The sequence below is a fragment of the Pituophis catenifer genome, unplaced genomic scaffold, assembly GCF_029215685.1.
Source record: "Pituophis catenifer annectens isolate HBS135680 unplaced genomic scaffold, rPitCat1.0.hap2 SCAF_8, whole genome shotgun sequence".
NCBI lineage: Eukaryota > Metazoa > Chordata > Lepidosauria > Squamata > Colubridae > Pituophis > Pituophis catenifer.
This window is the reverse complement of record NW_027256888.1, coordinates 26,783,782-26,795,991: the sequence shown is the minus strand read 5'-3', so window position 1 is coordinate 26,795,991 and position 12,210 is coordinate 26,783,782. Positions and strand designations below refer to the sequence as shown.

Below are 12,210 nucleotides of genomic sequence, written 5' to 3'. Positions count from 1 at the left end.
GTAAAAAAAAAAAATCTTTTTATTATCATTCAGGCCATTTACGTTGATCGATATCAATTTCCAATCATCCATCTCTTAATTCTTGTATACTATCCTAATACTTGTTGGCGCGTGTAACTCTTTGTGGTCTTTGGTCTTTCTTTGTCTCTTTACTATCCTTATCTTCCTCCTCCTTCTCCTTCAATGTCTCTTCTTTCTCTCTTTTCTGCTGGGTTGCTTCTTCTTCAGATGTTATCGCCTCTAACTCCTCTTTACTGCTTTGATCCTCTTCAGACGCTCATAATTGATCCAAGAACTCTTGAGCTGCTACTAAGCTATCTATCTTAACTTTATTCCCTTGCCACGTGATCCACATGCCTTCCGGTAAAATCCACCTGAAGAGGATATTCCTTTTGTTTAGTTGAGTAGCCAAAAACCTATAATCTCTCCTTATCTCCCTTACCCTCCTTGGAATTTGTTTCAATATAATCACCTCCTTTCCCTTGTACATGACTGGTTCATCTCTTGTCATACTATAGAAGATATCCTTTACCTTCTTCCTTGCGAATCTTATATGCACCTCCCTTGGCAATTTATTTCTTCGTACATAATTTGTCTGGACCCTATATGCCTCATCAGTTTCCTTTATAATATCCAATTTATCTTGTTGCAACACCTCAGCAATTAATTCCGCCATCACCTGGCCCAGATCTTCTTCCTTATCTTCCGCAATGTTTTGGAAACGGAGATAGAAGGAGGCTCGATCCATTTCCAATTGGGTAATTGAGTCTGCCAATTCCCTGTTCTGTGCCATCAGTTTTTGGTCAACCGTATCTAAATTTTTTTCCTGTTGTTCCATTTTAACTTCCATCTTTTTAATCTTCTGTGTATTAGTTTGTATCGATTCCTGTATACCAATCATTTTTTGATCTAATGCCCTAATATCTGTCTTCAGTTCAGTATGATTACTAGACATTTTTTCTTGCATCATAATCATCGTGTCCTGTATTGCTGTCAGTGTTGATTGCATTGCTTGCATTGTGGGTATCATTCCTGATTTCTCCATTTTAGAGAGGCCTTCAGTCGATTTCTGCATAGCAGGTGATGTCGTTGTGATCGTGGGATTTGAGGGTGTTTTCTTTCCTGTTTTTGTCACCGTGGATGAGAGGCTCGTCATCTCCTTTAACACCTTTTTCTGTTTTCTTATTATCTTTTTTTTTTTTTTAATTTGATTTATATGCCGCCCTTCTCCGGAGACTCAGGGCGGCTTACAATGTGCTCAGCAATAGCCTTCATCCTTTTGTATATTTATACAAAGTCAGCTTATTGCCCCCACAACTGGGTCCTCAATTTACCTACCTTAGAAAGGATGGAAGGCTGAGTCAACCTTGAGCCTTGGCGAGATTCGAACCTGCAGTAATTGCAGGCAGCTGGTCTTAATAACCAGCTTAATAACAGGGTGCCTTAGACCACTGTACTACCAAGGCTCTTTCAGTGTTTTTCCAGATTGTCATCCACCAATATTTAACTGCCTCTATCAAGTGTATTTATATTAAATCGTTCCCCCCGTTCCACTATTCAATATTGTTTAGTAATACAATAATTCAGATTTTTATCCATTGCACAAATCTATCCTGTAATAAGTCACTTATTAATCAATTAATATTTAAACTAATTTGAACTAAGATAACCTTCTTACCTGCTATCACTACTTAAGCAAATGAGCTTTACCTATCCTTATTTAACACTTAAGCACTGATGACATTCTAATATATCTTAAGTAATCTAAGTACACGTATAAATAATTAATTAATTATGCAATCTCAATATTCAATATTCCAAGTTATAAAAAGCTAATCAAAATTAAGAATCAATAATTGAAAGAAGAAGAAAGGAGAATAAGAAAAAAAAATTCAATTATAGAACATATAAGATTATAGAATGTATAAATTCCTTAATAAAAAAAATCTAAAAAGTACTTAATACATTTTAAATAAGTTCACAATTAATTTAGATTATCTGAAATGGAATATATAATATATATAATATTGATATAGATATATAATTATAGATATATAGATTTTCTAATGTTTTTTTTGTTGTTATTTGCCCAACTCGTTAATTGATTGATTGCTCAATAACTTCTCTCAATCATAAAAGAGCAAAAGGGAGAAGCAACCAAAAATATAAAAAAGTTCTTTTACAACAGTGCAGCAGGCACGCTTTGCTGTATAATCCGCTTCGCGTTGCTCTTAAATTCAGTCACTCTCCATTTGCATTGTCATTCAGATTTCATCAGCCACGTTGTCTTCCCCAAGGGCTCCTTCTCACTCTCTCAGTTCCAGACAGTCATTAGTCCTGACAATTGCCACACTTCCGAAATCCAGTTTCCTTTATTCAATTAGTCTATTCCACACTCTCAGCTTTCAAAATTTATTTGCTCAAAACAAAATATCAATCCAATCCCCTGGAAGCGCCGTCTCCCGTTCTAAAAGTATCCTCAGTCTCACCGGCTCGTCTGCGATCTCGCCTCCCACCGATCTCCAGCAGCCTCAAAATCGCCGCCAATTCCTTCCAGGATCCTTCTTATCCGACGCAGCCAGCACAATCCAATTAAACTCACTCCGAGCGTGTTCAGGGGAGAGTAGGTATGAATGATAATAGGCACCAACTTCACCGAAATCTTCTTGCTTCCTGTCTTTTGTTGGCTATCACAGCTTCGAGTCTGCCATTTAAGGCAGACACGCCGTGTTAGTTTGACAGCGGCTGTCGGTCCAGCAGAGAGTGCTTGCTCCTCACCACTCTGCCTGCTGACACCCCGCTATCGTCCGCAGAGCTCTCCAAGTTCCCACGCCTCGAAGGGACCCCAAAACACGACAAAAAAGTGGCGCTGCAAGCAGCAATCGCTGTCACAGCACCATATCGCTGGGATTCACCAACCGGAAGCGGTAAAGTCTTTTTCTTCAGGGTTTCTCTCTCGCCAGATATCTCTCAGCTCCATATCCTCCATCATTTCAAAAAACGATTTTGGCAATCTGGCACGCGTTGAAATGTTCTGCAAGAGCCCCTTCTTATCTTTTTTAGTGTCCAAAACTCCATTCCAATCACCCAATAAAATACATGATTTATAATTCCATTGTAGTAACTTGGAATGTAAAAGCTTATAAAATTTTTCCTGTTGTTGGTTCGGTGCGTAGACTCCAATTAAAAGTATTTTTTCTCCTTTTATTAAAAGTTCAATTGCTATAAATCTTCCTTGATCATCTGCTTCAATTAATTTGGCAATTAAGTCTTTTTTTAGGTATATAACTATACCATTCTTCTTCTCAGGAGCTGATGCAACAAAATGTATACCTAACCTTGCATTTATTAAGTACTTTTGATCTTTACTTCTAATATGAGTCGCTTGTAAACAAATTACATCATTTTTAAACTGTTTCAAATAATGAAATATTTTTCTCCTCTTTTGTGGTGAATTTAGGCCATTAAAATTCCAGGTCAAAAATCTAGTTGCCATTCTTGGCCCCCTGAAGCATTTGGAGCATATGCTGGAAATCTCCATGCATTTTACTTTTTGGCCTTGCTCCTCCCACTGCTTCTGTTTTTGTAGTATCTTGAATCATTTGAAGTTGCTGCACTCTTAATTCTTCTTGACGCTTGGCTGCCGCTCAAGTCTGTCTTTGATCCTTAGGTTCTTCTATCTCCAAAGCTTGAACAGTAGTCGAAAATTGTATTAATTCTTCTTGAATAATCAAATCACCCTTTTGGGCCTGTGCCAACAATTCTTCTTTCTCCCCCTTTTTTGCCCCCTCTATTTCCGTCTTCCTTCTAGCTTCCTGGGGCTGTGGGCATCCAGCCTTTAATACACTGGTATAGAAATCTCTTGCCTTCCACACTGAATTGAGACGATATCTTTCTCCTGAATAATTCACCACTAGACCAGCTGGAACTTCCCATCTATACTGTATCTGACGGTTTCTCAGTTCTTCCACCAGAAAGGCATAATCCTTTCTGGCTCTCAACATTTTGGGGGGAATTTCTTTCATTGTTAAAACCTCCTGCCCCTGCACTTGAAGTTTATTTTTAAAAGTGACTTGTAGGATTTCATTGCATAGTCTCCTTGTTGTAAAATAAACTACAATGTCTCTTGGTAGATGTTTCTGTCTGGCCACCCATGAATTGACACAATAAATTTTGTCAATTTGCTATTCAAAATTTGCTTTTTGATCTCCCATTATCTGTGCAAATGTTTCTGAGAAGATCTCTCTCAAATTCTCTTGCTTACTTTCCTTGAGGCCTCTTATTCTCAAAGCAAATTCCATGTCTCTATATTGTATCATTATCACATCAGCCTCTGCTCTTTCCATCTTGTCCTGGACCTCCCCCATTTTATTTTCCAAGTTCTCATTAGACTGCTTAATTTCTTCCACTTTTTCATCTCTTGCTTCAATATGTCCTGCCAATCCTTGTACTGCCATGATATCTTCTCTAATTTCTTGGTTTCATTTTTGAATAGTCTCTTTGACTTGAGCTATCTCTTCAGCAACCTCTTGAGTTTGCTCCTGAAACATTGAAGCAATTTTTTTTTTCTGTAACAGAGGCTTGTGTTTTGAGGGCTTCCTGCAACATTTCAAATGTTAATATTGTTGGTTCCGTTGGAACAGAGAGAGATTTCAATCTGGACGTTTGAGCTGGAGAAGTCCCAGCACTTTTGGGGACAATAGCCTTAATTTGTTTTGAAGCCATTTTTAGTTTCCAATTTAAATTTAATCAGCTGCCAGAACATTAAATCCACCAAATCCAGAAATCAGTCTTTAAATAATATCACTCCTTTTTTAAAAAATCACTGCTGTAATCTTTGATCTTCTCCTTTTTTAAAAAGCACAAATCTCTAATTTTGAACAGGGGCTGCCAACACTAAAAGAAACTTCCTTTTTAATTTCGCTTTCACACCCCATTAAAGCTCAATCGCCATCTTGGTTTCACTTTCTCCCCTTAATAAATCAGAAGGAAGTAATACACATTTGGAGTTAAAGTTCAGTACTTGCAGATCTAATCTCTCCTGAGTTTGCTCAGCCTGCTTCCGAATGATGTTTATTCCAAGCGTTGTTTGCAGGGGTGGTCACAGTTCTTCTTCTGCTTAAAGCAGAAACATCCCGGATCTGGAGCTCTGTCGGGCTTCCAGGGAGCTCTCACCTTTCGAGCCCCAGAATTGTTCCTGGGGCTCCTTGGGGAGCTCTACCTACGCCCATCTGCTCTCTTCCTCCCCTTTTCCCGGGGAGAAAGTTTCCAAGCCGCTAGACAGCTGATTTGTGCTGTTCTAGCGGCTTTACGAGATCGTGGGGCTGGCGCTCAAGAAAAGAGTGTCCTCGGCGCCTGCGGTGCCACCGGAAGTCTTAGGAAGAGGTGAATTAATTGAGAGCAATAATCTTTTCCAACTCACATATTCTGTGATTCTAGTTGTGAAAGGTAATCTAAGGGATTTTAAATCTATTTACAATATATGCCAGTGTGTGAGTGATCATAGAGAAGTGAAAGTTGCCTTCTCGTTGATCTCTACTAACAATGCAACATTTCACTCAAAGGGCCTGACATAGTTTCCTGCACAGTTTTCAAACTTTTTTCAGATCATGGAATCTGCTGATGAAAAAATACATTCTCAGAACACCTGACCAGGAGGAGCAACTCTAGTGAATAAAACATTTTAGAAATTCTGCATACTCCTGTTTGCCCTCTGTTTAAATAAATGATTCCTGGATACTTGTTACTTGTACTCCACAAAGAATAGCTAAAATACATTTTCACATGTAAGTTTCTTACATGGGAATCAGTGGTGGGTTTCAAACCCCATCGCTACCGGTTCGCTTGTGAGCATGCGTGAGATGCTGCTGCGCATGTGCATAAGCTGCTGCGCATGCGCAGAGATGTCTGGGTGGGTGGGTGGAGCCTCCCGCCACCATCACTACCGGTTTGCACAATCTGCGGCGAACTGGTAGCAACCCACCACTGATGGAAATCTATGTATCTATTATTCTATACGACATTAAGTGTTACAATTGTATTATTTTTTTCTACTAGAGACATTTTTAGAAAGCTCCTTCATTTGATAAAATTCAGCCTAAGTAAAAGGAAGTTGTTCAAAAGACAGTCAATGTCTTCTGTCAAAGATGTGTCTGCAGAGCAGACCAAGAGCTTCATAATCCAAAATTGCAAGGAATGTAAACACCCGGTTGCTGTTTAATGAACAAAGATCTAACTCTGTCTTTGATGGTATATTTTTAAAATTGAAAGATTATTTCCTTTGTATCTTATGTAGTAATAATAAAAGAAACCATGTGCATACTTAAAATGATTTTAAATGAGCATTCACAATGAATAATTAGAATAGCAGACGTTAGCTGTATTCTAAGTTTATAATAGGAAGTTCCAGTAAACTGGAATTTTAAACAACTGGGAGTTGCAAGCTTCCTGTCAGTGACTCACCTTGACCTTTCTATCTCCTGGGCCTCTTTCTGCCTTGGAGTGAACAAGTAGGGAGTATCAGAATTTGACCTTTCCAATTCTTTGTTGCTGCTTTGCTTTCTTGGGGTTTGTGCAATCTGGTTAATAAAAATATGGGAGCTAAATTAAAGTCCTCTCTTAATCCCAAAATCTCTTCTGCTGCACTTAAACATGATCATTCTGTTATCTTTTCAGACAAATGATGATGAAAGAAGAGAAGTGTAATTATTATCTTAGGATACTTTAATTAAAGGAGCTCATTAAATAGAGAATATAACATTTTTCTTTCCCATCCAGGTAGAATTTTTTCCAACAAATTAGATATATACAAATATCCTTGATTTATGACCACAGTGAAACCCATCAGAGGTATCTGATGTGATTTTGCCTAGCTTCACCTGCTGTTTCTTGTCTGTTAGGAAGCTTATGATCCATTTACAAGTTTGGTCAGGTACAGCTAGCTGATTTAGTTTAGTTAGAAGAATATCTGGAGTGATGGTATTGAATGCTGAGCTGAAGTCTACAAAGAGGACCTTTGCATAGGTCTTTGGAGATTCAAGATGTTGTAGGATGTAGCGCAGAGTCATATTAACAGCATCATCTGTCGATCTATTTGCTCGGTAGGCAAATTGCAAGAGGTCTAACAGTGGATCCGTGATGGTTTTCAGGTGGGCCAGAACTAGCCTTTCAAAGTTCTTCATAACTACAGATGTAAGAGCAACCGGTCTGAAGTCATTCAGTTCCTTGATGGAGGGTTTTTTCGGCACTGGGATGATAGTAGAGCATTTGAAGCAAGAAGGAACATAGCATATCTCTAGTGATTTATTAAAGATACAGGTGAAGATGGGGGCCAGTTGGTCAGCACAAGCTTTTAAGCAAGAAGCAGTTATCTTGTCTGGGCCTGGTGCTTTTCCTGGCTTTTGTCTGTGAAATAGACCTTGCATCTCATTCTCTAATCACCAGAGGTGGTGGGATGGGGTAGGTTGTAGGAGGCTTAGCTGTTGTTGGTGTGTCTGAGATGGGGATTATGGAGTTTTATTTTATTTTATTTATTTATTTTAAATTTATATACCGCCCTTCTCCCTGAGGACTCAGGGCGGTGTACAGCCAGAATTAAAAAAACATAAAATACAAATATTACAAAACAATTAAAATATATATAAATTTGGCCCAAAATTAAAAATACAAACCAATTAAAACATTTAAAATTTCTTCTTAAGCCAGCTGGTTGGGTGGCAGTAATTTTCTACTACTAGTAGTTTTCTACTAATATGTCACATCAACATTAGATTCTGATTAATACTTCTATATTTCTGTTTTTGTTTTTTAGCCTTTGGAAATACACATGCTATGGTCATAACAGAAGCAATAGAAGGTCAAATTCTTAAAGAAAAATTATCAGAGGTATGCACTGGGGTTTGGGGTTAGGGAGTGTTTGCTTGTTTTAATGATTGTGGGGTTTTGTCTTCATTGGAAAAGGGTTTTTTTTAAAAAAAAAAATCCTTCTTTTCTGAAAACGGGTAAGTGAAAGTCAGTTTCAGATAGATAGCTCAGTGTTGTTTTAAAAAATATTCCTGTAAGATCACTCTGTCAAAGGTATAATATTTGATGAAATTTCCTGGTTCAAAGGCAATGTGTTGAAATACATGAACTGTTATTTCACCCTGCTACGACTTCTCCCTGGTCTACCTGGAAGGCTGTTGTCAGCTGGCCAATCCAAGAAGGCAGTCCTTGTCCTCATTTTTCTTCTCCTTTGGTTGCAGCCAGAAAGACCTGATCAGAACGAAGAGAGTTTCATGCCAGAAGCAATGAGGAATCCTACTATTGAAGAGGGTAAATGGGGGAGTTCAAACCATGGCCTTGCTTGATTAAGATAATGGTGCAAACAAGTTTTCATCCTTTTGACTATACTTTTGGAAATCATTTCAAGAAAACATTAATGTCATTTTTACAGGTGGTGGTACACAATGCCAGATTTTGGAAGAGGAGGCCAAAGAAGAAATTAATGAGGTACTGTGTGATTCATTAAAATACAGTGCAAGCAATACATATTATGGGCACATAATTATCGCTAATGATAGATAGTTTTCCTTTTTACACCCAGTATCATTTCTGGATTTTTGTATATCCCTGCTTGGAATGGCAGTTATTATTTATAAATAAAAACAGAGAAGAATGAACGTACTCTATTTCAACTGTACTCGTGCTCACTTGCAAGGTCTAATATATCCTTGTGGTTACAATTACTGGTTTACAAAGCCATCTTGCTTTGTATCTTGCCCCAGATGACGGTATGCAGAAAGTCTGAAATTGAGAGTGGACAAAGAGAGAACACTTCATTTATTGTAACCAAAAGCAGCCAAAATTGCTTAAATTTGAAAAGGAGATAACTTGGTAACCCATGTCAAGTGACATTGAAACAGGAAGATACCAGTCATATCCCTTGTCCTGAAGATCTTTCTGAGTAAATAGAATGAGTTAATGCAGGGTGATGCAGAGAGCAAATTGCCAGTGTTTTAGCAGTCTTAAATGGGGATTATTCTCTTTCATCAGCAGTTATTTATTTATAATTCTCTAGGAAAAAACTGCCAACAACTCAGAAGAAATGCCTGAATGTCATGCTGTGGCTGGGAAACATTCCTCAGAATCTGTAAAAGAAAAAGGTGATACCAAGTGTGGTGCTTTTGGTGGTCCATAAAAAACAGTAGCCCACAAGTAACTATTATTTGCATGACCCATTTAATGAATGAGAATTTCTTTACCTACATTTCAATTTTTGAGCTGATAATGGTGATACAATGCCTAGTTCCGTGTTAGCGAACCTATGGCACGTGGGCCGGAAGTGGCACGCAGAGCCATGTTGCCTGGCACGCGTGGCATCGCCCATTCCTCTTCCGGGTTTCCAGGGTACGCATGCGCACCAGCCAGCTAGTCTGCGGGTTACTGGTGCGCATGTGTGCATGACAATCAGCTGGCCTTTAGGGCGGGTGCGCACCGGCCATGCCATCATTGCCCGGATATAGCCCTGGGATATCCACCCCTTGCCAGCCAGGAGCACTGCCACCAGTCACTCCTCTATGCCCGGCTGCCTGCTTGCCTTATCACCACCACTGCGAAGAAAGGCCCTGCAGCTGCGCTGCCTGGAATCCATGTGGGCTGGCGCAGGGGGAGGACAGATATGGCTGCCTGGATGCTGCCTGGAGCGCGAGGGTGGCAGGAGGAGGAGCCACTGCTGCCTTGTAGCCAGCGCGACCAGCCTGCTGCTGCAGCCTGCCACCATCCTCTCCCCCCCGCCAGCTGCTCCTACCACCGCTGGGGAGGGGGAGCGCAAGGACCACCGCCGTCGGGTGCAAGGGGGTGGTGGGAAAGATCTGTGGTCTGGGGCTTCCCTGTCTCCGTACCCGAGCAGGCTGTCCAGGGAAAGGGATTGAAGCCCCAGCCCGCTGCTTCTGGCGCTGGCACCCCCTCATCCCCGGCAACAGCAGTTCTTGCATTGCCTCTTCCCTGGCAGCACCAGGAGCAGGACTTCCTGTGGGTTTTTTCCCCCTTCGCATTGCAACGAATGAAGAATGGGGGGGATGGCAGTGGGAACGACCTGCTTAGCCCTTTTCTGGAGGAGGTGGAAAGGGGGGTGGGGATGGCATTGTCTTCGTTATTCCGAGGCAGGGCTGTTTGGGCCAGCCGATTCTTGTTGTGCCACAGCGGCTTGTAAAGCTCGGGCTGAGCCTGTGGGCTGCCAGGTCTGGAGCCGGCAGCAGCTTTTTCCTGCCCCTGGACAGCCTGGACAAGTCTGGAGCTCGGCTGGGGAAGCCCCAAAAGCAGATCCTTCCCCCACCCCCTTGTACCCAGCGGAGCCGGTCATTGTGCTGCCAGAAGCAGCAAGTGGGGGCTTCAATTCCTGCCCCTGGACAGCCTGCTCAGGTGGGAAGAAGGGAAGCCCCGAAAGCAGATCCTTCCCCCCACTCCCTTGTACCCAGCGGAGCCGGTCATTGTGCTGCCAGAAGCAGCAAGTGGGGGCTTCAATCCCTGCCCCTGGACAGTCTGCTCGGCTGGGGAGAAGGGAAGCCCCGAAAGCAGATCCTTCCCCCACCCCCTTTTTACCCAGCGGAGCTGGTCATTGTGCTGCCAGAAGCAGCAAGTGGGGGCTTCAATCCCTGCCCCTGGACAGCCTGCTCGGTTGGGAAGAAGGGAAGCCCCGAAAGCAGATCCTTCCCCCACCCCCTTGTACCCAGCGGAGCCGGTCATTGCACTGCCAGAAGCAGCAAGTGGGGCTTCAGTCCCTGCCCCTGGACAGTCTGCTCAGGTGAGGAGAAGGGAAGCCCCGAAAGCAGATCTTTCCCCCACCCCCTTGAACCCAGCAGAGCCGGTTCTTGCACTGCCAGAAGCAGCAAGTGGGGGCTTCAATCCCTGAAAGCCCAAAACAAGTCACGGTAGAGGGGCCACGAAGCGCATGTGGGGGACTGCGCATGCGCAGTGCAGAACGTATGCATGAGGGAGTGTGCGCAATGGGTTCCTGCGTGGGGTGTCGCGTGTGCATGCGCATGCGTGGGGGTCGCATTGCATTATGGGTGCTGGCACGCACGGGTGTTATCGCGCGCGCACACACCGGCACGCAACGAGAAAAAGGTTCGCCATCACTGGCCTAGTTATTCCAAAGAGGCATGGTGGCGCAGTGGTTAGAATGCAGTATTGCAGGCTAATTTTGCTCACATTGCCAGGAGTTTGATTCCTTTGATCCTGATCCTGACCGGCTCAAGTTTGACTCAGCCTTCCATCCTTCCAAGGTCGGTAAAATGGGGACCTAGATTGTTGGGGGCAATATGCTGACTCTGTAAATCGTTTACAGAGTGCTGTAAAACATTGTGAAGCGGTATATGCATGGATCCTAAGTGCTATTGCCATTCCAGAAAATTTGAAACTTCAGCTTGAAAAGCCTCTCAGACAAGTTATTCAAAAGGTGTACAGTGATCCTTTTCTTCCAGCAGTTGGCTGTACAATCGTAGCAGTAGAATTGCAATATTTATATTTATATTATAATAGTTTCCTTGAATATTATTTTTCCTTATACTCCCTACTTAGTTACCTGGACATGGAATCTAAAGACACTGCTTAAAAAATTATTCAGAAGTGACATGGAAAGGATTAACATTAACATTTAGCTGTTACTCAGAGGTGTCTGCAGAAGGGCAAGGGATAAAATGGGTATGATGATTTGTATCAGATGATGGGACACAAGTATAGTCTTAGCATTTTGTGATGACATTGCTACCGTGTTTTCCCGAAAATAAGACCCTGTCTTATATTTTTTTGAACCCTGAAATAAGTGTTTGGCTTTATTGCCATGCGCTCAAAAGCCCGATTGGGCTTATTATCAGGGGATGTCTTATTTTGGGGGAAACGGTATGTATGTGGTATTAGCTTTACCTATTTGCTACTTAGGATGTTATTTGCCTCCTAGGATGTAGGAGCTGTTTCCTACTCCTTTTCAAATAGATAAATTAGTTGCAAGATCAAATTTGGGTTGGCTGGTCACTGGGATCAGAGATTTACTTTTCCAAGCTAAATGATTGAAGCCTAGGAAATGGGTCCCTTGTCAGTTAACAGGAGTGCTGATTTACCACTAGCTTATCAAATACTTAGGAGCTGACGGTTTGGCAGCACAAGGAAACGACAGCCAGTGGCCAGCCATCAGTATACCAATCAGCCAATAAGAAGGCCCCACATAAACAC

General features: G+C 41.9%; 1 protein-coding gene across 5 annotated transcripts in view; it reads left to right on the top strand.

Moving 5' to 3' along the window:
* BOD1L1 (biorientation of chromosomes in cell division 1 like 1) overlaps window positions 1-12,210 on the top strand; it is a 139,946-nt gene that overhangs the window by 93,961 nt on the left and 33,775 nt on the right. For 3 of the 5 annotated variants that reach the window (XM_070948415.1, XM_070948416.1, XM_070948417.1), the window contains 4 exons: window positions 7,811-7,884; window positions 8,244-8,313; window positions 8,435-8,490; window positions 9,059-9,143. In XM_070948415.1, the coding sequence (XP_070804516.1) occupies window positions 7,811-7,884; window positions 8,244-8,313; window positions 8,435-8,490; window positions 9,059-9,143 (285 nt within the window). Of the gene's footprint in view, window positions 1-7,810; window positions 7,885-8,243; window positions 8,314-8,434; window positions 8,491-9,058; window positions 9,144-11,198; window positions 11,246-11,559; window positions 11,849-12,210 lie in introns of those variants that run through there. The other 2 variants (XM_070948418.1, XM_070948419.1) reach the window with 2 other exon arrangements.